The 21,408-nt window shown below is 59.2% G+C and overlaps 2 protein-coding genes across 2 annotated transcripts; one reads left to right on the plus strand and one right to left on the minus strand.

Moving 5' to 3' along the window:
• Nucleotides 1–2,316: 2,316 nt before the first annotated feature.
• Nucleotides 2,317–9,193, plus strand: RNF208 (ring finger protein 208). Its single transcript, XM_053282712.1, has 2 exons — nucleotides 2,317–2,642; nucleotides 6,797–9,193. Exon 2 carries the CDS (start codon nucleotides 7,489–7,491, stop codon nucleotides 8,287–8,289), a length of 801 nt encoding a protein of 266 aa, XP_053138687.1. The 5' UTR covers nucleotides 2,317–2,642; nucleotides 6,797–7,488; the 3' UTR covers nucleotides 8,290–9,193.
• Nucleotides 9,194–16,677: 7,484 nt separating this feature from the next.
• Nucleotides 16,678–20,009, minus strand: LOC128339122 (vasodilator-stimulated phosphoprotein). The gene has a single exon (XM_053282704.1). It carries the CDS (start codon nucleotides 18,581–18,583, stop codon nucleotides 17,429–17,431), a length of 1,155 nt encoding a protein of 384 aa, XP_053138679.1. The 5' UTR covers nucleotides 18,584–20,009; the 3' UTR covers nucleotides 16,678–17,428.
• Nucleotides 20,010–21,408: the final 1,399 nt, after the last annotated feature.

Raw genomic sequence — 21,408 nt, forward strand, 5'->3', positions numbered from 1 at the left:
GCAGTGACCGATCCTGGGGGAAATACATTCGGGGGGAACATCTCCTGGAATCGCTTTTGGCAGCTCTCAGCCTTTCTCTTTCTGCTGGGGTGGTGGTTGTGTTTTATTCCGGGCTCCTGTGCCACAAGGAATCCTGAAAACAGGCAGGAGCTTTTCTCAGCAGCGGTAAAAGATCCTGTGCTTTGATTGCCGCTGGTTTGGTGTCGTGGTTAGAGGGCTGAAGACCCAAGTTCAAAGCCCCTTTCAGCCATGAAACTCACTGGGTGACTCTGGGCCAGTCATGCATTTCTTAGTCTAGCCTACCTCCCGGGGTTGTTGTGGTGATAAACATTACCACGTTCACCACTCTGGGCTCCTTGGAGGAAGAGTGGGATATGAATAAAATGAAACAAAACAAAATCTTCGAACAAAGCAGATGTAAGAGCCGAGGTGCACGATCAACAACATGACACAGGCTGTACCAGGCTGCATCAGTAGGCAGGCTTGAATGGTCCCCTCTTCAAGCCATCAAAGTCATCACAACGTCTTGTGGCAGAGAATTCCACAAGCAAACTTTGCATCTGTTCATTTTGCAGACTGGCAAAGGGGCCGGAGAGAACCCTTTTGAAATAAACGTTTTTAAAGGGTTTCAGAACCAAAATGGCCTCTCAGAAACAAGCCAATGTCCACTTTATTCTCTGTCCCATCCGTTAATCCACGAAAGTGTTCAAGGCCCAGGCCTCGCAAGCGCCGGAGCTTTATTCCTTGGCCTATGGCAAGGCCCTCTTGTCTCCATCTTGTGCCACCCCCGCACCTGCCATCACTGGGGGAGACAATTCCATATTGTCTCCATTGCAGGGCTGTTGTAGAGCTGACCCGGATAACTGAGTGCTATTATTGGTACCGCAAAGCACTCTGTCTGTGCAGAAGATGATGTCAGGCCACAATCCTAGGTGCATGGTGCCTGGGAGTACGCCTCACTCGACATGCCAGGAAAGCGTGCAGTCGTGCACAGGATGGTGCCCCAGGAGGCTGGCGAAAGCTCCCAGGCCTACCATGAGCACTAAAAACTCTGCCTGCCAGAGTCCAGACTCCCTCTTCGCCTGTGGCTGCCTGCCAGGGCTGTGCGCAGCAGCCGGGCCTAGCTGTGTGGCAAGACCTGCGGAGACCACAGAGACATGCAATCTGCAGGGAGGTCAGAGAGGGCAGGAAGGAAGCTGGGCGGCCGCCAGGGCAGCAGCAGCAGCAGCAGAGGGTGCTTCTCCTCCTGCAAGGCTGGCCGCCGGGCCAGGCAGAGGCAGGCGGGGTTCTGGCAGCCGCGCCTCCCCGAATCCTGGCAGGGGCTTGGGCTGGGGTGGGAGCGCAGGCAGGGGGCGGCCGCTGGCTGCTGGCTGGGAGGAGGAAAGAAGGCTGGCCTGGAATGAAAAGAGCCGGCAGCGGCGGCAGGCGCTAAGGCGCTAGGGCCCCCGAGGCTCGTGGGCTGCCTGCTGCTGATTGAGAGAAACGTGAGCTGCATCTCTGCAGTGCTGACTGCAGAGAGGAAGGGAGGAGGGAGGCAGGCAGGCGGGCGGAAGGCAGCGCAGCGCAGCGCAGCACAGCACAGCGGCCCTCGCTCGCTTGGCGCCCAGCAGCAGCATCCAGCAGAAGAAAGGAAGAGGCAAAGCGAGGCCAGGGAAGGCGGCAGGCGGCGGCGGCGGCCCCCCGGCGCAGAGAGGAAGGCCCCCTCGCCTCGCACCCCGCCCCCCCCGCGGCCCCCCTCTCCGCAGCAGCAGGCGCAGGAGGAGGCCACCCCACCGCACCCCCTCGGGCCCCGGAGCGGCTCCCTCCTCCGCCCAGAAGAAGCGCATCATCATCCAGGCAGGGTACCAGCCGCCGCCGCCGCCGCCGCCGCACCTGGGCACGGCGCGAGCCCGCCAGAGGCAGCCGGGGGCGGCTGGCTGCTCCCGCCTCCCGCGAGCATCGGACGAGCGCAAGGGAGGCGGCGGCGGCGGCAGGAAGGATTGCAGCGAAGACCCTCTCCCGCCGGCCGAGCGAGGCTCCCCGCTCGCGCCCCAGCCGGCAGCCTCCCTCCGCCAGCGGCAGCCGCCGCCCTGCCCTGCCCGCGATGGGGAGAAGCGACCCAGGCGGGCTGCTGCTGCTGCGGCCGCCTCGCTGAGCCCGCCCGCAGAGCCCGCGCTGCGTCAGCTCGCCTCTGAGCAGCGGCGGCGGCGGCGCCCCCCGCGCCAGCAGGCAGCCCGAGGAGCAGGCGGGACCCGGCCTGCCAGCCAGAAGCGCACAGCCGCCGCCGGAGCAAGCGGCCAGGAGGCACCACCTCGCGCCAGCCGACCCCCCCCGCCCCAGTCACCTGCCCGCGCACCTGCTGCTGCTGCCGCCGCCGCCCCTGGGAACAGCTGGCCCCGGCCGCCACATCTGGAGCCCCCCACCCGCAGCAGCCTCGCGCGCGCGCGCTCTGCTACAGGACTGGTGCCCCCCACCCCACCCCTGCGCATCTGGGCACTGCGCGCCACCCCCGGGCGCTGGCCTCCGGAGGCAGAGCAGAGGGCCCGCCGCCTTCCAGATCACCTCTAGCGACCCGGCCCGGCCCGAAGCCTCGCGCGGGAGGGAGGCCGTCCGTCGGGGCGGCACTGTGGACCAGGCCTTGGCGGGCACGCGGCTCCAGCCAGGTGAGGAGGACGCCAGCGCAGCAGCCCCGCCGGGATCCGCGGCGGGGGCGCGCCTGGCTGGGTGGGGTGTTTCGGGGGGCAAGCGGGAGAGCGGGGTGTGTGCGCGCGCGCGTGCGTGCACAAGGAGGGATGCGGGCAGGCAGAGACGCGCGCCCTTCCGTGCTCGGCAGATAAAAATAGGTACCCTGGTTTCGGATCACGTGGGCAGGCCCGAGGGGCACGGAGCGGACGCCGGGGAGGGGGCGGCCCACCGGCGCCCCCACCGCCAAATCTCTGATTCGCCCAGCAACACTGCGGTGCTCTGCGGGGTTGCAGAGGGAGCGGAAAGGCCGCGTCCCCTGCCCCTAGGAGCTTGCAGGAGACGGAAAGGACTGGAGGAACTATTGCTTGGCACCGCGGCACCAGTGGAGTGGGCCCCTGGGGGGAGAGGATCCTGTGGGGCTGGCTGCCCACTTAGATGATGGTGGGGGGGACCGGTTTGTGGAGGAGAGGTCTTCCAAGGACTATCAGCAGCGGGCTACCTCGCTTTTTGTCTCTCGAAGGGAAGGTACATCTTTCCTAGGCCTCTGTGATTGCTGTTGCTCCAGCCACAGGGGAGGAGGAGAGCTGGTCTGGGGCTGGGGGGTCCCTTTTGCTAAGCAGGGTCTGCCTCGGTGTGCATGCGGATGGGAGAGTACACGTGAGTGCTGTGAGATGTTCCCTTTAAGGGATGGGGCCGTCGCTCAGCAGAAGAGCACCTGCCTGCTTTCACCCAGAAGGTTCCAGGTTCCCTCCCTGGCAGCATCTCCGGGTAGGCCTGGGAGGGACAGCCTGCCTGGAACCTCGGGGAGATGCTGCCAGTCAGTGTAGATAATATAGAGCTAGACAGGAGAGGAGAGCTGGTCTTGTGGTAGCAAGCATGACTTGTCCCCTTAGCTAAGCAGGGTCCACCCTGGTTGCATATGAATGGGAGACCTGATGTGTGAGCACTGCGAGATCTTCCCCTCAGGGGATGGAGCCGCTCTGGGAAGAGCATCTAGGTTCCCAGTTCCCTCCCTGGCAGCATCTCCAAGATCAGGCTGAGAGAGATTCCTGCCTGCAGCCTTGGAGAAGCCACTGCCAGTCTGTGCAGACAATACTGAGCTAGATAGACCAATAGTCTGACTCAGTAGAAGGCAGCTTCCTCTGTTCCTAGCCATGTACACAACACTTTCTGGCAGAACGCCGGCACCCACCAAAAAAAGCCCTGTGCCCCAAGGAGGCTAGGGCCTAAAAACGAACCTGCCCCCAAGTACCCTGTGCAGGGACACAAGGAGATCAAGGAGGACGTGGCATGTTTCTCTGGCACCAGGAGGAGAGCACGGGTATTTTAGCAAGGGACCTTGGAGTGCCTTGCCAATCCGTTTCCACCCCCCTCCAAAGCTGCTCGGATCAAGCTTTCAAACCTCCGCCAACCCTGGCAAGTTTTTCAGATCCCACCGGTCTATTTGGCAAACAGCTTTTCTTCACATGAGGATCCTCTAGGAATTTCTCAAAGCCAGGGGCTCTCAAACGGCAGCCCCCAGATGCCGCTGGACTACAACTCCCATCATCCGCAGCCACAATGGCCATGATGGGAGCTGTAGTCCATCGCCATCCGGAGACCTGATTCTGGGAACCTCTGCAAGCAATCTGGGCCAATGGCTGTCACAACATCCTGTGGCAATGAATTCCACAGGCTAATTATTTAGTGGATGTGGAATGCATCCTGCTGGCCACATTTGTGTCCTGTCCCACATGGCATCGTTAAATGGTGCATAATCCCCACTTATCCACACAGTGGCCCTGCAAGGTAGGCTAAGTCGAGAGAAAGACTGGCTCAAGAGTTCACACAGAGATCTTTGTGCCTCAGCAGGGATTTGAAGCCGGGTCTCCCTAGCCCGAGGTGGCATCAGGCTGTAGCTCTTGCTAGCATGGCCTCAGATTTGCAACCCTCAATCGCACTGAACACAGTGGTGCTTACTTCTGAGTAAACATACATAGAACTGTGTGGTGCCAGCTCATTTTAACGGAGGCTGGAGATGGATAATAGCTTTTTCAGACAAAAGGAAGAATCGCCCCTTGGGAAGTTGAAACCACTTTCAACTCTAGAAAAGCATTGTATTCCTACAGTCTTACTTCCTCTATCTTGGGACTGAAAATCCTACAGACCTCATGCGGGAGAGGAGGATTGCTCACGCTCAACTCTGTCAACATTGTCTCAGCAGCTCCCCGGTTTTGGCCCCACTGAATGTTTCCTGTTGTTCAGGGAAGCAAAATTCAGCCCGAAGAAGCGTTCTGTGTGACTCACAAACTCCTGCCATTGCAAAAACCAGCTGGCCCACATACACATATTACACTTTTCTCTCCGAGACCAAACTCTTTCCTCTTTAGCGAAATTTCCATCCCCACAGAATGTGCACGTTTCCAAGCGTACATTGCCCCAGGAAACAAAGTCAAGTTTGATGAAGAGCCCTGTGTGACTCACAAAATCGCATCATAAGACAGTGGTGGTGGTGCTTCTTGGTCATCGGGACCACAGTCCTGTGAAGTAGGCCCGTCGGTTTATTGCCACTCTGGCTGTAGGGACAGAGCGTGGACCCGCTCAGCGGACCCGACCGCTCCCTTACGAACAGCTCCCGCAAGCTCAGAAGCGTGCACCCCCCTGCTCTGGCGGGCCATCCCAGCGTCATTCCATCTGCCTGGTATGTGCAGATTTGTTTCATTAGAGACCAGCGGTTCCCAGGGGAGAGGAAATGACTGAAGAACCAGCCCCAGAGTCTGTGGTGTAGGTGGGGCTGTGGGAGGAGAAGGGGGGAGCTAAGGCAGGAACTGCCAAGCCGTGTGGGAGGCACAGCGGGGCAGGGGACGTCTGAGCGCTGCGCTCACATCTCCGGCCACATCGGAAACCTCCGCAGCGCTTGCAAGCTTTGCCTGCGCTCGGTGCAGCTCCGGGTGTGAAAGGTGGGTGTGACGAGCGCAGGCTTCATTCCCAGTGTGGGCTGCCGACGCGGCACAAGTTAGAAACCACAGCTGCCGCCTGTCCCAGCGAGAGGGCGAGGTTGCCTTTCGTCCCAAGAGTTCTTCCTTTCAGGGCACTCTGCACACGCTCAGCTGCCCTCTTTCGCTTGCCTTTCCAGGCAGCATTGCAGACGGGTTCAATTGCAAGCATTGCAGCAGCTAAGGCTGCCTTTCCGGAGCATTTTTGGAAATCTGATGTCCAGCTCTTCCTCTGAAGTTCCCACTTCTCAGCCTCCCAACAGCCGTGAGGAGGTTTAGGCTGAGAGAGTGTGTGACTGGCGCATGGCATGGCCCATTATGGCTGAAAGGGGATTGGGGCCTGGGTCTCCCTCCCAAGTCCTAGTCTAGCGTTCTAACTTCCACCTCACACTGGCTCTCCGACAGTAGAGCCCTCAGGACTCTTAATAGCAGGCAAATTACACGTTGCGTTAACTGCACGCTTGGTACCAGCAGGAGCGACCTTCTGAAGAAGTCAGTGCTGCAGCATCAGCAAGCCTTTGAGTGATACAGGATTCTGTGTTAGGCATAGACATTTCAAGATCAGGAGAGAGCTTTTGAGCTATACAGAACTCTTTGTCAAGTGTAGGTATTTGGAGACTACCTTGCACTGGTTTGAGGATAGAGTGGGAGGGAGTCCCCAGTCTGTTGTGGAGGCAAAATGCAAACACTTCAGAATGAAAAGCTGCTGTTGCGAATTTGGAAAGCCGGTCTTTTTGGGCACGGATGCTGAGGCAGGCGATTACTATTAGTACAGTTGACGAGAAGAGCTGTTTCTTGGGGGCGGAGGTGCAATGAGCAAAGAAAGCTGTTTCTTTCAGGCTGCAGAGTGTGCAGGCCGTTTGGGGAGCATTACACCTTACATTCTTATATCACTGGGTGTGCTGCAGGACCAGAGGGAGCGACAGAATAACTGGCATTGCCATATACTGGCACTGCTTGCTTATGCGCCCCCCAAGAACTGGCGCCCTAGGCAACCGCCTCAGTCTGTCTAGTGGACGGGGCTGGCCTTGCTTTTTAGGAGAAGACAAATCTTTTGTGGGGCAAAGAAAGGAATAGGCAAGAGGCTGCAGTCGAAGTGAGTGTGCTGCAAAAGCTGTCAAGTTTCCCCCCCTCCAACAGTCGGTTTTGTTTTCCAGACCCTTGGCGGAGCTGGTGGCTGCCTGGAAGAAGTCTGCTGCCCAGCACCTGAGCAGGATGCGCCCCACTCGTGGATCTATCTCCTGGCGCCTGCCCTCGAAGCAAGAGCTCTGCCGACGTCTGTGACCCGGCGAGTGGGATAGACAGGAAAGTCAGCACTCAGGAATTTGCAAAAACACATTCTTGAGCCCTGTCAGGCTCTCCTCCTCACAGGGAAACAAGAATCAAGGCCCTGCAGGGGAGGGGCCTTCTGCCTTGGCGGGGAGAGCATTCCTTCCTGAGACGCGGCTTCGGCCTGACTCACCTGCGATCAAGCCGGCTTAGGCCCGCGAGGGGGGAAAAACCGAACCCAGCCTGCACTTGTTCTGCCAGCTGGCTTCTCAGCCGACCGGTCCGCGTGGCGTAATCCTGCAGGTGCCGCGCTCGGAACGCAGCCCCGAAGGCTCCGCCTGGTGAGGGATCGCGCCCACCCAACGGGCGCCGCGCCTCCCACCCCGCAAACCTGCCTCGCCAGGAATATGGGCGGAGCCTGGGGCCCAGCACCGCCGTCGTGACCCACCCGGAGGGCCCCATCTTTGCCCCCTTTGCCTCAGGATGTGCCCCCGCCCCGGCGGCACTGGCCAGCAGCACTGCCGCCTCACGGCCCGCGCGCGATTCAAAGCCCGGCCTGCCGCCAACGCCGTCTAGCCTCATGCAGGAGACCCTTGCAGAGCCCCGGGCCGCGGACAGTAATGTGAAGAACCTGCTCATGTCATGCCTGAAAGGGCAGCAAGTCATCATCAAGATGGAAGCCATGAAGATCATCCACCCGGAGAAGTTCTCGGAGCTGCAGGGCTCCCAGCCCCGCTACGCCCCCGCCCCCCGCCGCGAGCCGCCCCTCGTCGCCAAGCGGGCCTGGCCGTCCGAGTCGGAGATCATCGTCAACCAGGCCTGCGGGGACATCCCAGCCTTAGACAGTAACCCGGGCAGCCTGGGGCTGTCCCGGACGCCGCCCCTGCCCCGGCGGGAGCGGCTCTACCAAGGGCAACGGAAGGGGAGCTCGGAGCTCTGCTACCACCGCCAGCCCCCGCCGGCCGACGAGGTGATCGTCAACCAGTACGTGCTGCACCCCGCCACCCCCTGCGAGCCGCTGGAGTGCCCCACCTGCGGCCACACGTACAACTTCACCAACAAGCGGCCGCGCATCCTCTCCTGCCTGCACTCGGTCTGCGAGGAGTGCCTGCAGATCCTGTACGAGTCCTGCCCCAAGTACAAGTTCATCTCCTGCCCGACCTGCAAGAGGGAGACCGTGCTGTTCACCGACTACGGGCTGGCCGCGCTGGCGGTGAACACCAGCATCCTCAACAGACTGCCCGCCGAGGCCCTCTCCGCCAACCCCGGGCAGTGGAGCGGGGACGCCGACCGCAGCTGCTACCAGACCTTCCGCCAGTACTGCGGGGCCGCCTGCACTTGCCACATCCGGAACCCGCTCTCTGCCTGCTCCATCATGTAAGCTGTGCCCGCCCCGCCCGCCCGCCTCGCCCTTGGTTCCACCCGCACCCTTTCACACCAGCCTGGGCAGTGGGAGCGCCTGGAGGGGGAGGAGGAGGCGGCAAGCGTCCGTCCTGGGAGATGCCAAAGGCAGACCGGCCCGTTGGCCTGCCCGCTCGATAGGATCTGAGCCCGTTTGGCTCCTGATGTCCTCTCTGTGTGTGCCCGTGGCCACTCCGCAAGTGAGCACCTGTGTTTCCATGGGGGAGGGGGTGGACATGCAGCCTCTGGGGGTGGTGGTGGGGAGAACACGGAAGGACTGTTCGGTGTTGCCTGCAGCACTCCAGCGGATGGAGGAAGGACCCTTAGGAGGAGTGGGGGAGATCTCTCGGCAGGCTCCCCGCGGCCCCGTCCGTCAGCCTGCCCACTCACCATCCCCGAGAGCAACCGCGGACCCGGATCTCCTCTCCAGAGGCAGCGTTTGCTCCTTCCCTGTGGCTCATGGCGTGGGGGTCCCAGCAAGGCAGCTGGGCCGTCTGAGTATGGAAGTCGCCGGGGCTCAGAGGATTACGGAGCAGCCGGAGGCGGTGGTGGGGCACAGGGACCCCGAGAGGCAATGCCAGGCAGGGCCTGTGCCAAGAGCCACCTTGGATGTCAGTTCCTTTTTTTCTAAGTTATTTGCCAAAGCTCCTGTTTCTGTGGCCAAAGCTGTCTGGAGTCCAATGCACGGCTGCCAATGGAGAGACAGTTGCCAACGGACCTTCGGGTGGGGTCGCCTGTTTCCTCGACGCAGCTCCTAGAGAGAAGCTGAACGATATGGACTTCCCCCCCTTTTTATCCTCGTTTTGGAGGATCTGTGTTCCTCATCAGTGTTTCAGAAATGCGTCTTGTTTGGGACCTTGCCGTCAATAAAATGGATTGAAGTTGCCATGACCCTTCTTGAGTTGAGAGCCACGCTCACGCCAAATGGTTCCAGGCCTGGGGGGGCCGCATTATTCTCATTTGCAACACTGTTCCTCGCCCTGGGGGAAGGGGGGGGTCCACCCTGCTTGCTCATCCCACCGCCCCCCCCCCCATGAAATTTCAGAGAACTGGGAGGTGGGGGACCTGCAAACGGCTGCTTGGTTTTTGCCTTGATGTATGAACACAGTGTGCCAAGACATACCAGTTCACGAGGAAGATCTTCTCTACAGCCGGGGGGGGGGGGTCGGGGGGCATGTATGTAGTGCTCTCTCTGCTCCTCTGCCTGTCTGGCGGCCATGCGGGTGGGAGTGAGGGGACCGACACCTTTGCTGGAGGCTACTTTTTGCAAAGCTTTTCTTTCAAGCAAGGGGAAATGAAAATTAAAAAGCCATAATTAGCTTAGATGTCTTCTAAACCACAGAGCCCCTCTCGGCAGGCTAGGCTAGAGGCAGTAGGATGCTCCCAGCTGACTGTCTGTTGGGGTCCGCCCCACATGCTTCACCAATGGAACAGAGAGGAGTGGTGTCTTCTCAGAGCTTGGCTCGCTCATTTACACAAGCGCCAGAGAGCTCCAGGTTAGGCTTACTTGCCCCATGTGTATCTTTCCAGAAAGAAGCCGGCCCCATAACTGCCCAGGGATACTGATGGCATCCGGCATGTTCCACGGGCGATGCCGAACATCTATCTAGATGTTCTAGATAGAACATCTGACCCTAAATGGAAGGATTTTCTCTTCGGCTCCTGGGCCACTAGACTGAGCCAACAAGGATCGGGGAGACTGGGCAAATAAATAGCAAGGAAGGGTATCTTTTTGGCCTTTCTAACTGCCCTCGGCCAAAGGATAGTTCTAGTCTCTACCAAAGCCTGCACTGACCCCAGAAGGCAGAAGAGCCAAGCACAGATTCCAGGCAGGCTGAGCTCTTCGGCGCCAAAGCCACCAGAAGCACCTGAGCTCAGGAAATGACCGTACCGGCAGTGGTGAGTGTCTGGGAAGGTCCCTTATGGTCCGCAGCCCACCAAATCTCTGCCCGTTGAGTAGGAAGCCTCCTCTCCGCCCCAGGCAGCCTGCCGTTGGTGGCCCAGAGGGGACGGGAGGATGCCACAGGGGCTTACCAGGAAGGTGCAAAGAGGGCTGAGAACGGGCCGCAGGTTGATGCCTCCCCCTGCCTCCCCAACTCCCCTGGCTGCTAGTCGCGATTGTTTGATACCCGGTCTTGTTAACTCCGATCCGAATCTCCCAAATAAAGATATACTACTGAACCAAAAAGGAATACGCTGAGCAATCTCCGTGTGGACCGACTTGCGGCTGGGAGGGGCTGGGCAGGGAGAGGTTCCTTCGGACACAATGGGGCGCCCGGTGAGGGTGTGAGCTGCGGAAGGCCCAGAGCTGCAAATGAGCGGCCAAACTGGTGTCTTCACAAGGGGCCGGCTGGGATGGCCTGCATTTCCCGTGCATGGTGCCTTGCGTTCAATCACGGAAGGAAGGAGAGGTAGGAAGAAACAGATATTGCTGGTGAATCACCAGCCTTCTGTCTGGTGTGAGGAGAGCTGATCTCGTGGTAGCAAGCAGGAATTGTCCCCTTTGCTAAGCTCTGTTTGTCCTGGTTTGCATTTGGATGGGTGACCACATGTGAGTACTGTAAGATATCCCCCTTCTCGGAGGATGGGACTGTAGAGCATCTAGGTCCCATTAGTGGTAGAGCATCTAGGTCCTGGATTCCCTCCCTGGCAGCATCTCCTGGTCAGGCTGGGAGAGACTCCTGCCTGAAACCTTGGAGAGCTGCTGCCGGTCAGTGCAGGCCATACTGAGCTAGAAGGACCAAGAGTCTGACTCAGCCCAAGGCAGCTCCGTACTTTCCTAACTGCCCCATCCCAGAATCCTTTGCTCAGCATGAGCGAAAGGACTTTGGCTGGCTGAGAAGTCCAGGAGGGGAAGGAGTGACGGCAGGCTGGGTTGTGTGGCTGCTGGGCCCTGCAAAAGCGAGCTGTGAGCCCAGCGCCACTGTGGGGCCATCCTGCCCTGCCCTTCCTCCTCCTCTCTCCTTTCTGGGCACCGCTCCAGCGCCCTCTTGCCCTGGCACCAAAGGAGGGGGGGGAGGGCATGATGGAGAGGAGGAGCGGACGCTGTCAGGCTGGGAACCGATTCTAGTTTTCAGTGGATGACAAAAGCCCCAGAAAAAACCAGAAAGAATGTGCATTTCTGGCAGAGAGAGGGCCCCACAGCGAATGCAGCAGAAGCAACATCCCAGTCGCCAGGGAGGGGGTCGCCTCCCTCCCCTCTCTCCCTTCTTCTCGGGCGCCCTCCCAGGCAGACCGTGCTCTCCAGCTTGTCTCTTGAGAACCGGCAGTGCTGGAAAAGGTGCTGGACGAGACTCAGCGCCAGGCTCTGTATTCATGCCAGGGGAGTGGGGGTGGGGGGTGGGCTTGTTTGCTGCAGGTTTCGTTTCTCGTTTTTGATTTTTCAGACATTGCAACCCCACCTTTCTTGCAAGGTGCCTGACAATATGATCACAGTTATAAGAAGGGAGCATGGCCATAAAAACAGAAGCACGCCGCTGCGTAGCTGGCGTTCCTTGGCCCACGGCCCGGTTCCAGCCTAATTGGCCTGCAAATCCTTCCTTTTGCTACTGTCAGGAGATTGAAGGAAAGCAGAGATGAGGCTTTGCTCTGTGCCCTTTCCCGGAAACATCTCTCCTCGCTTGTTTTTTAAAAAGGTTTTCGCCTCCAGCTGGGACAAGAGTTCTGTGCTGCTTGGTCCTGCAGGAGGGATCGCTTTGGGTGTCCTTGAGAAGCGTGTCACCTGAGAAGCAGCAAGCCACACCCACATACCTGGGGGTGCAAACAGGAAATGGGGGGGAGAGAATACTCTAGGGGCAAAACAGGAAGAGGAACTGGTTCCCCAACTTGCTGTGTGCAGATATGAAGCTGGCTGAAAAATAAGGGGTGTTGGGCCGGCTGGGGAGGTCAAGTTTTGGCCACATTTTTGCCAGGCGTAAGCCCCCTCTGGCCTGACCTCTTGGGCAGAAGGCGTGGGGGTCCATCTTCTGGTCCCTGCCTCTAGAGCAGGGCTGCAGAACTCCATCCCTCCAGCTCTCTTTAGATGACGACGACTACTGCTATGAATATTTATATCTCGCTTTCCAACAAAAGTTCCCAAAGCAGAGAGAAAGAAGACATAAATAAATAAAATGGCTCCCTGCCCCCCCCCCCAAGCGCTCACAGTCTAAAAAAGGAATACAAGACTGACACCAGCAACAGCCACTGGAGGGGTGCTGTGCTGGGGACGGAGAGGGCCAGTTGCTCTCCCCTTGCTCAATCAAGAGAATCGCCACTTTTAAGAGGTGCCTCTGTGCTCAGACAGCAGGGGACTACAACCCCCATCATCCCTGGAGACAGTGGCCAATAGTCAGGGGTTATGGGGACTGTAGGCCAAGATCTGCAGGAGGGCCGAAGTGGAGCAGGTCTGCTCTAGGGGATGTCTTGTTCAAAATTGCCTCAGTTGCTAGAACTGCTGCCCGTCAGGGTTTATCTCCCTTCCCAGGGCTGCTAAATCATAGAATCTGAGAGCTGGAAGCAGAGCCCACCACTGCATGAGGCAGGCAGTTCCACTGTCCAACAGCTCTCACAGCAGGGAGATTCCTCTGCCTACCCAGAATCTGCTTCCTTGTAAGCATCTGCCCATAAGCTTTTCTTGACAGCAGTTTGGAGGGACCAGACTCAAATCTGGGACTCCGTTTTATAAACGCCCCTTTATGTTTGAAGCCCGAGGTCAGATACCTCAGGCAGAGGTAAGTCGGTGAGCAGATGTGTCTTGTCTCTAGGCACACGCAAGAGCCCTAAGCCTCCATACAGGGCACAGGTTTGTAGTTCGTATTTACGTGATCGGCGGCTATGCAAGCGGCGCGTAAATCTTAATACAGAGGAATCCGCCATCTCATGTATGTGCTTTCATAGACGCAAACAGGGGGAAAGCTCAGGTCATCCTCCCCGCAACCTCTTCTGTACTTCTGCTCCTACAAACGGGGGTGGAAAGAGGAAGCTGCTGATGAAGCTGGTGGTGGTGATAAGGCGAGATGGCTGTGGAAAGGATGAGCAAGGTTGAGAACGGAGGAGGAGTTGTGGCTAGCTGTTCCTGGAACAGAAAAACGGCAACCACAGAATGGCCGGCGAGCAGATCACCGTATCAAACACGTTCCGTGTGTGACGCAACGAAACTGATTGGCGGTGGGTTTGGGACAGACCGAAGGAACACTGATCTGTGGGACTCGCTGCCACAAGATGTGGCGAGGACTGCTGGCTGAGACAGCTGGAAAGGGGATTAGACAAACTCATGGAGGCGGAGAGGCCTCAGCTGAGGTGTGGGCAGGGGAGGCCTGTATCAGATGTGAGGGTGGAGCCACAGATGAGATGCACAGCTAAAAAAAGAACCGAACGGAGGGGCAGAAAACGCGAACGCTTGCTGACCCCGAAGCGGGGTGGGGGTGGGTGGGAACAGCCATTTCCCCCACCTCTGGTCAGCGGAGAGCTCCACCCATCCGAATTCAGAGCACCAGCGAGTGGCTCTAACGGAGGCTGGGAGGCCATCGGTCAGGAACACGAGAGCAGCTTGCCACACTGAGTGCTGGGGGCTGGAACAGAAGACCTCAAGGGTCCCTTCCAGCTCTCACACTCGGCAGTTCTGTAGCAGCAGCTTCCAAGCTCCTTCCAATTGCTACAGTTGTAGGCTGGGGAGCACTTTGCCTTATTGTATTCCCAGTGTTTTGTTTTTTAAAGAACAGCTTTTATGGCAGTCTTATTGTTGCTTTGCACTGCTGGGGCTCTTTGGGCCCGATTTCCGATTCTCTTTCTGCTGTGCACGACAGAAGCACCCCTGAAGAAGGGGAGTCCTGTCCCACCCCCCCTGCAAAAACAAAACACCCGCAGCATGGAAACGACCAGCCTGGTGGCCCCACTAACAAAGAAACAAGTCCAGTTCCCGAGGGGAAAAATGTCAACACAGAGCCCGGTTTGGGGTTCGGATCCTACGGGACCGAGAGCTGGAGGATGCAGGCGGGGCCGCGCTCTTTGTGCCAGGCTGCTCGCAGAGGCCTCTCCCTGCCTCCCATCCCTGGCTGGGCTGGAGGAGAGTGGGTACCGCAAGGCTCATGCGTGTTGCTGGGCAACCGCCCGGGCAGGGACCAATGGCGGAGCGCCTCTCCTCCCGCCCCCCCTCCCTGGAGCAGCCCTGAAAACGTGGGCCTCCATGTGGGCCCTGCCAAGTTGCCCCCCCCCCCCGCCGCCGCCTTTGGAGAAGGCCCTCCGAGGCAGCTGGCAGAAGCGATTAGGGGATGGATGCAGAGCGGAGGATGATCTGCACACACTGCTCCCTGCCCGGGCGCCCAGAGGGAAGGGGCCTCTCCTCCGGGAGCCGTTCTTCCTGAGTCAGGCCCTCTTCTCCAGAGGGGGGCCTGGAAGCCATTCGCCCGTCTGCTGGGCTGGCCGGTACGATCTGTGGGGTGGGGAGGGATGCCCTGGGGGATTGGGGATGGGAACGAGGTGATCGCATTGCAAGTGTCCCCACTTTCAGCGCGCTCGCATGCTTTGATTGCCCTGACTAGAGTGGCCATGCCCCCCGGCATTCCGGGTTTCACCTGGATTTTAAGTCTCTCACCCAGATTGCTGAGCCCACCTGGATTCGCCCGGATTTCAGCTCCCCTTTAAAAAAAAAAAAAAAAGCTAAGCTCTATCTCTTGTAGAAGCAGAGCTATGGAGCAAAACATGCAGTCACTCTTCTGCTCAGAAACTATTTTCCAGCCCATTTACACAATACACAAATCAGGCCCCTGGATTTGGAAAGCCAAAACGTGGCAACCCTAGCCTTGACCGTCCGGCCTTAAAATTTCAAATCCGAATAAATTAGCAGCCACAGAGGAAGCTGCCCTATACCGAGCCAGACCCTTGGTCCATCTGGCTCAGTATTGTCTTCACAGACTGGCAGCGGCTTCTCCAAGGTTGCAGGCAGGAGCCTAGATGCTCTCCCCAGAGCGGCTCCATCCCCAAAGGGAAATATCTTACAGTGCTCACACACACTTAGAAGGGGTCATGGAAGCTATCAAATGGATCTGTGGTGTGGCCGTATTTGGAAAACTGTGCACGGCTGTGATGGCCATATCTCAGAGAAGGAAGGAAGGAAGCTCAGAGCTGGAAAGGAGACCGAAGAAAGGGGTGAGCAAAATGGGAGAAGGGTACGAAATGGCACGCGATCAGCAGAGGGGTGTAGCGCTGGATTCTGCGGTGTTAGGGTTGCATCCCACCCCGCTTCCTCTCCCAGCATCAGCTGCTCTTTTGCCAGGCAGGCAGGCAGGGGGCGTCTGGTGCCCAGCTGAGTCATGCTGAGGCCTTGCGGGAAACCTCACATGCACTCTTCGGGCCCTGCTCTTTGATGGTTCCTGGCGCTGAGCTGTGTCACGTCCGACCGCTTCCCCTCAGCTTCATTGCACACTGGAGATCTTTGCTTTCAGGCTTGGGCGCTGGTTGGCAGGGGCCGAATAACAGTGAAACCGTCATCATGGCAGCAAGCTTCCGGGTCCTGCAGAACTCTGTCTGGGCGCTGAAGAGCTCTGGCCAACTCAAAAGCCTGCTGCCCTTGGTGGGTCCTAATCAGGACCTGGTGGGCCACTGTGTGAAGTCGGATGCTGGCCGTGTTCCCTCTCCTAAGGATTCCCAGATGTTGTTGACTACGGCTCCCAGCATCCCCAGCTGCAACAGCCTTTGCTTGGGGATCATGGGAGTTGGAGTCAACGACATCTGGGAATCCTTGTTAGAGGGAAACACTGGAGGCTGGACAACCTTGGGCCTGATCCAGCAGGGCTGTTCGTATGATTGAAGCTTTGGAATTTTTATCTAATGGAGCAATACAGCTACTGGTATTTGGAGGAGGACCAAGGTGATAAAGGAAGACCTAAGACTGCGGGCTGCTCCAAGCTGGGCTTGGGGAGGGTGGGCTGAGGACTGCCCTTGTTGCAGGGTCTTTATGGGGATGCACCCAAGGGAGGGGGAACTACTGGGCAGGATTTTATTGAGAGCCAAGATTCTGGCCCCAACCCTGTTTTCAGCCCCAAAGCTCACGCATGGAGGAAGGTGTCTGGGCATGTGCAGAGTGATTTTGGTTCATGTCCAGGAAATCACAACTCCTCCCTGCCACCACCCCACTCACAAATACACACACACACACACACACACACACACACACACACACACACACGAGGAAGGGTTCCAGGGTGAGAGCATAAATTGCAGGCAGGATTTAGCACGGACACAGATGCCTCTCATTTTGGAAACCAAGAGCGTGGTAGGCTGGGCCTCCCCTCCCAGCGCCCCAAACACAATGCAAGCCAGTCAGATCTCCCTGCATTGACAAAACCACGGGGCCGCTGAAGCCCTAGATTCATTGCCTCCAAGTCACAAGTCAAATATATATATATAAATATATTTGGGTTTTTAAAAACAAAAACAGCAACAACCACCGTTTCTTAAAGGTCCCTTTTGGTTTGCTAGCTTCATGTGAGCCCACAGAATCTCCTCCGGTGGCAAGAGAAGGAGGAGGGCGCTTTCCCCGGGGCACGGGAGCCCAGCAGACTCTAGGCCCTCGGTGAGATCCCACCCCCCAATTCTGGCCCCGAACTTTCCGCTGCTTGGGCGCCTGAGCTCTCCGCCTTCTCTCACTGCTGTCAGCACCCAGGGAGCCAGCACTTCAGAGCTCTGAGCCCTTTATCTCCGCTCATAACTCAGATAACAACTTGGATCTCTGCTGGGAACGGCCCGTTGCCTTCCGGGCGCCCACGCGGACGGTTGGCGTCCCGTGAGCGTGGCCCTCCCGTGTGCCCCAGAAGCCGCTGTAAACAGGAACAGCCAAGCGACGGTGGTGGTGGTGGCGAATTTAAAGCTCCCAGTCCGTGAGGACGAGGCGGCTGAGGACACCAGAGGGCACTGCGCGTCGGTGAGCTTGTTCTGCTCCCGATTATGGAGTCCCCTGAACAGAGAGGCCCGAAAGGAGGCCAGCCTCTTCCCCGTGCCGCTGGACGTGGGGGGTGAAGGTCTCCGGGGAGTGCAACTCACCCTCGGCAGGGCTCGGTCCAGCAAGGCCACAGAGGCCGGCAAAAAGCCACCTCCTCGGCGAGAGCCCAGCCAGGAAGGCAACCAGATGGGCAGGAGCCGGGCTACCTCTCCAGGATCAGGAAGATGAAGAGCAGCAGGGCGATGGGGAAGAAGACCAGCAGCAGGCTGAGCATCTCGGCCAGCAGCAGCAGCAGCAGCAGCGAGAGGTACAGGCAGCGGCAACGGGACTCCAAGCGCTGCAGGCCGCGGATGAGGCAGGGCGGGTAGCGCAGGCAGGGCAGGAAGCCGACCAGGCGGGTGGTGTGGAAGCGGACCTGGAAGTGGTGCTCCAGGCGGCCCCAGAGGCCCGGCCGCCGGGCCGGCAGCGGCTGGAAGGCCGGGGCCGGGGCCGCCGAGGCCTGGCCGCCCGGCTCGGAGCCCAGCAGGAGCAGCTCCTCCTGCAGCTTGCAGATCTCCCACTCCATCATGGGCGTCTTCTGGCGGCAGATGGGGCAGCGCACCCGGCCGATGTCGGCGGCGCTGGCGGCCTCCATGATGGCGCGCAGGCACTGGCCGCAGAGGACGTGGCTGCAGTTCAGCAGAGCCGGCCTGTGCCGGTCGCGGTCGTACAGCTCCGTGCAGATCGGGCACTCCGGCTCCTCGCCACTGGCCTCCTCCTCCTCCTCCTCCTCCGCCTGGATGCAGCAGGACTCCTCTTGGACCAGGCCCCGGCCCTCCCACAGAGACCCCCCTTCCGCCACAACCCCCCTGTCCGCCAAAGGCAATCCTGGCCCCCTTTCTGTCCGGCTGGCCTCTTCTTCCAGGGCAGGGCCAGGTGCCAGCAACAATCTGTCTTCCTCTCCTTGGGCCGGGCAAGGGAGCCAAACTGGCTCAGGGCAGCCGGCAGCCAAAGCGTCTTCTGGACTTCCAGGGGGCAGGCCGGATGCCCCCTCATGACCCCATGGGGTGCGGCTAAGGCCCGGACCTTCCTCTGCGCCGCCCAGGGGTGGAGGTGGGTCTTCCAGCCAGACACCTCCTTGGGGCTGCAGCTGCGCCATCGGTTCAGGCCCCGGGGGCTCATCCTCAGCGGCTTCCCCCTCCGGGCCGGCCTCTGCACCTGTGGGATTGCGGCCGCCGCACTGCTCCGCCTCCAGAGCCTGGCCAAGGGGGGCGGGAGGGGACGGGGCCCTGTGGAGGCCTTCCTTCTCGGAGCCCAAGGTCAGAGCAGGCTCCAGGGCAAGAGCTCGCCCTGTGTCGAGGGAGGTGGCTGCTGCCATCGGGCTGCCGGTGTCTGCCTCAAGAGGAGAGCGGGCCCCTCGGCTGTCCCGCCACCTGGCCGCTCGGTGCCAGAGAAGCGCCCAGTGCCTGCCGCACCCCCATCTTGCACAACGCCCAAGCTCTGCCAAGAGGAAGCCGGAGCCGAGCGCCCTGGCAGGCCTGGCTCTCCGCCCCCCAAAGCCCGGCGCCCTCCTGCGTCTCCAGGGCTCGCCGTCCTGCGAGGGCCCTCGGGGACCTGGCCGCCTCCCGTCCTGCTCTCCCCGGCTTGCGGGCTTCCCGGGCCACTCCTTGCCCCTTCCTCCAGGCCTGGCTCCGGTGGCTGCCAAATAGGAGGCCGGCTGGCTGTGGCTCGGCTGGTTTGTCGGCTCTTCAAGGCTCTGCGCGAATCCAAGCCGGGCTCAGCCCAGATGGAGGCAGGTGCCAATCGGGGGCCTCCTGTGGCCCGGGGGGCGGGGCTGTCGGGGCAGGTGAGCCATTCCTGGGCCCGACAGGACAGCCTCTCTCTGCACAGCGAGGGTGGAGGAGGAGGAGGAGGAGCCCGCCTGTGGACGGAGCTCCCGGCACCAGGTGCCGCTCCCTCCCCGCCCCCCCACGCAGGGAGCTGCTTGTCAAAAACAAATGGCACAACCGGGTGTGTGGGATCATGTTTCACTGATGGCACCTCCCTTTCTTTCTTTCTTTCTTTCTTTCTTTCTTTCTTTCTTTCTTTCTTTCTTTCTCTCTCTCTCAAAGACACAAGCCTTTTCCCCTCCAGGGAAAGCATTTAGACGCAGGACCCGTTTCTGTTCCGCTGGACACAAGATTTCAGGCTCAGGGCTTCCCCCGCAGCCCAACTGGAGATGCTGCCAGGGACTGAACCTGGGACCTCCTGCCTGCCAAGCAGAGGCTCTGCCGCTGAGCGATGGAAACACATTTTATTTCCATGCTTGAAGAAATTGACACCGAAACTGACCAACTCGGTCCATACGGAGCTGCCGTTTCAAAAATGTTTAAAACAGCTTGCTTACGTGGTGGTCCACAAAAGCTTTTGATGAGTTGGAGGTGGGTGTACATAGGAACAGACGAAGCTGCCCTATACCAAGTCAGACCCTTGGTCCCTCGAGCTCAGTATTGTCTACCCAGACTGGCAGCGGCTTCTCCCAGCTTGCAGGCAAGAGTCTCTCTCAGCCCGATCTTGGAGATGCTGCCAGGGAGGGAACTTGGGACCTAGATGCTCTTCCCAGAACCGCTCCATCCCCTATAAGGGGAATATCTTGCTGTGCTCACACATCAAGTCTCCCATCCATATACAACCAGGGCAGACCCTGCTTAGCTAGGGGGACCAGTCCTGCTGGCTACCCCAAGACCAGCTCTCCTCTTGGTGAGTAGCGGTTTGCATAAAGGAAAAGACTATTTTAGACAAAACACGAATAAGCAGAGACAAGAAAAAGGTTTACAGAACGACGGACAGGGCAGAGAATGAACGTTTTTCTCATAATACAAGCTGGCTGTGGGGCATCGGGGGGGGGGGGCGGACCTGTAAATATAATCTCTGTTGCTGCTTTTGGCACAAGGTTCAGGAATACAAAGCAAACACGACTATCGCAGCACCTGTGCCGCTTTTCGAAGTAAACATGACCTTCCACAAGCTGGGTAGGGATGGCTGAAAGCGTAGAAGGGAGAGGCTGGCCAGCTCTTAGGCATAACAGCCAAGTGAAGCCTCCATGCAGAGAGGCAGTTTGCTTTCGAGTGAGTACCACCTGCTGGGGAGAAAAGAAACATGGAAAGCTCTCGCCTTCTTGCGGGCTTCCTAAAGGCACTTGGAAGCGGCCCTTCCACTCGGTCAGGCCATTGGCCCAGCTAGCTCAGCATTGCCTGCCATGAGCTCAGGATGAGGCAGGAGTCTCTCTGCCAGCCCTGACTCGGAGATGCTGCCAGGGACTGAGCGGCTGGGGGGGCCTTCTGCATGCGGAGCAGACGCCCCCTCACACTGTGTTAGGGAAAGACCTTCCGTTTATTGCTCTGCGGCAAGAAATTGACACAGAAACTGACAAGCTAGGTCCGTAGGAAGCTGCCTCCGGCTGAGTCAGACCCTTGGTCTATCTCGCTCAGGATTGTCTTCACAGACTGGCAGCGGCTTCTCCCAGGTTGCAGGCAGGAGTCTCTCTCTCAGCCCTGTCTTGGGAGATGCTGCCAGGGAGATAACTTGGCACCTTTGGCCCAATCCAGCCAGGCAACTCTGCTGCCCCTTCCCTAACCTCGGCCCTCTCGACTACCTGCGGCTGGGGATGGTCAGCACAAGCCAGCCTGCCCCTTCTCTCCCCTCCCTTCCCCGAGGCAGCCGTTGGCCTCGCTCACACCCATTGCTCCACTTCCCAGGCAGGAAGGGAACGGGGTCAGGACCTGACTCAGCCGGCAGGCTCTGGAGACAACTCATGGGAGCAAGGTGTGGGCGGAAGTGCTCAGCCAGGAATGCAAGAGAGCTGGTCACAGGGGAGGAGGAAGAGGCGGGCGGAGGCCAAGCCCACGTGTGAGGCAGGATCTGGGACTGGCCGGTCCGGGAGATCCTCTGCAGCCGGGCTCAGCACGTTCAACCCGTGGGCTACACAGCTCCGCTCTTTTTCTCTCACTGTCACAGCGGCTGGTTTTCCTCCGGTTCCCTTTGCATCCAGCCTGCTAAAATTAGCTCAGGGCTACAAAACATCTGGTGCTCAGGATATACAGGCACCTGGAAAGCAGCCTTCGGCCGAGTCAAACCTTCGGTCCATCGAGCTCAGCGCTGTCTACTCTGTCTGGCAGCAGCTCTCCAGGGTTGCAGGCCCAGCAGGGTCTTTCCCAGCCCTAA

This window comes from Hemicordylus capensis, chromosome 17 (genome assembly GCF_027244095.1).
Source record: "Hemicordylus capensis ecotype Gifberg chromosome 17, rHemCap1.1.pri, whole genome shotgun sequence".
Taxonomy (NCBI): Eukaryota; Metazoa; Chordata; class Lepidosauria; order Squamata; family Cordylidae; genus Hemicordylus; species Hemicordylus capensis.

Coding starts and splice junctions, on each gene's coding strand:
- RNF208 (XM_053282712.1), top strand. CDS start 7,489: ATGCAGGAGACCCTTGCAGAGCCCCGGGCCGCGGACAGTAATGTGAAG.
- LOC128339122 (XM_053282704.1), bottom strand. CDS start 18,583: ATGGCAGCAGCCACCTCCCTCGACACAGGGCGAGCTCTTGCCCTGGAG.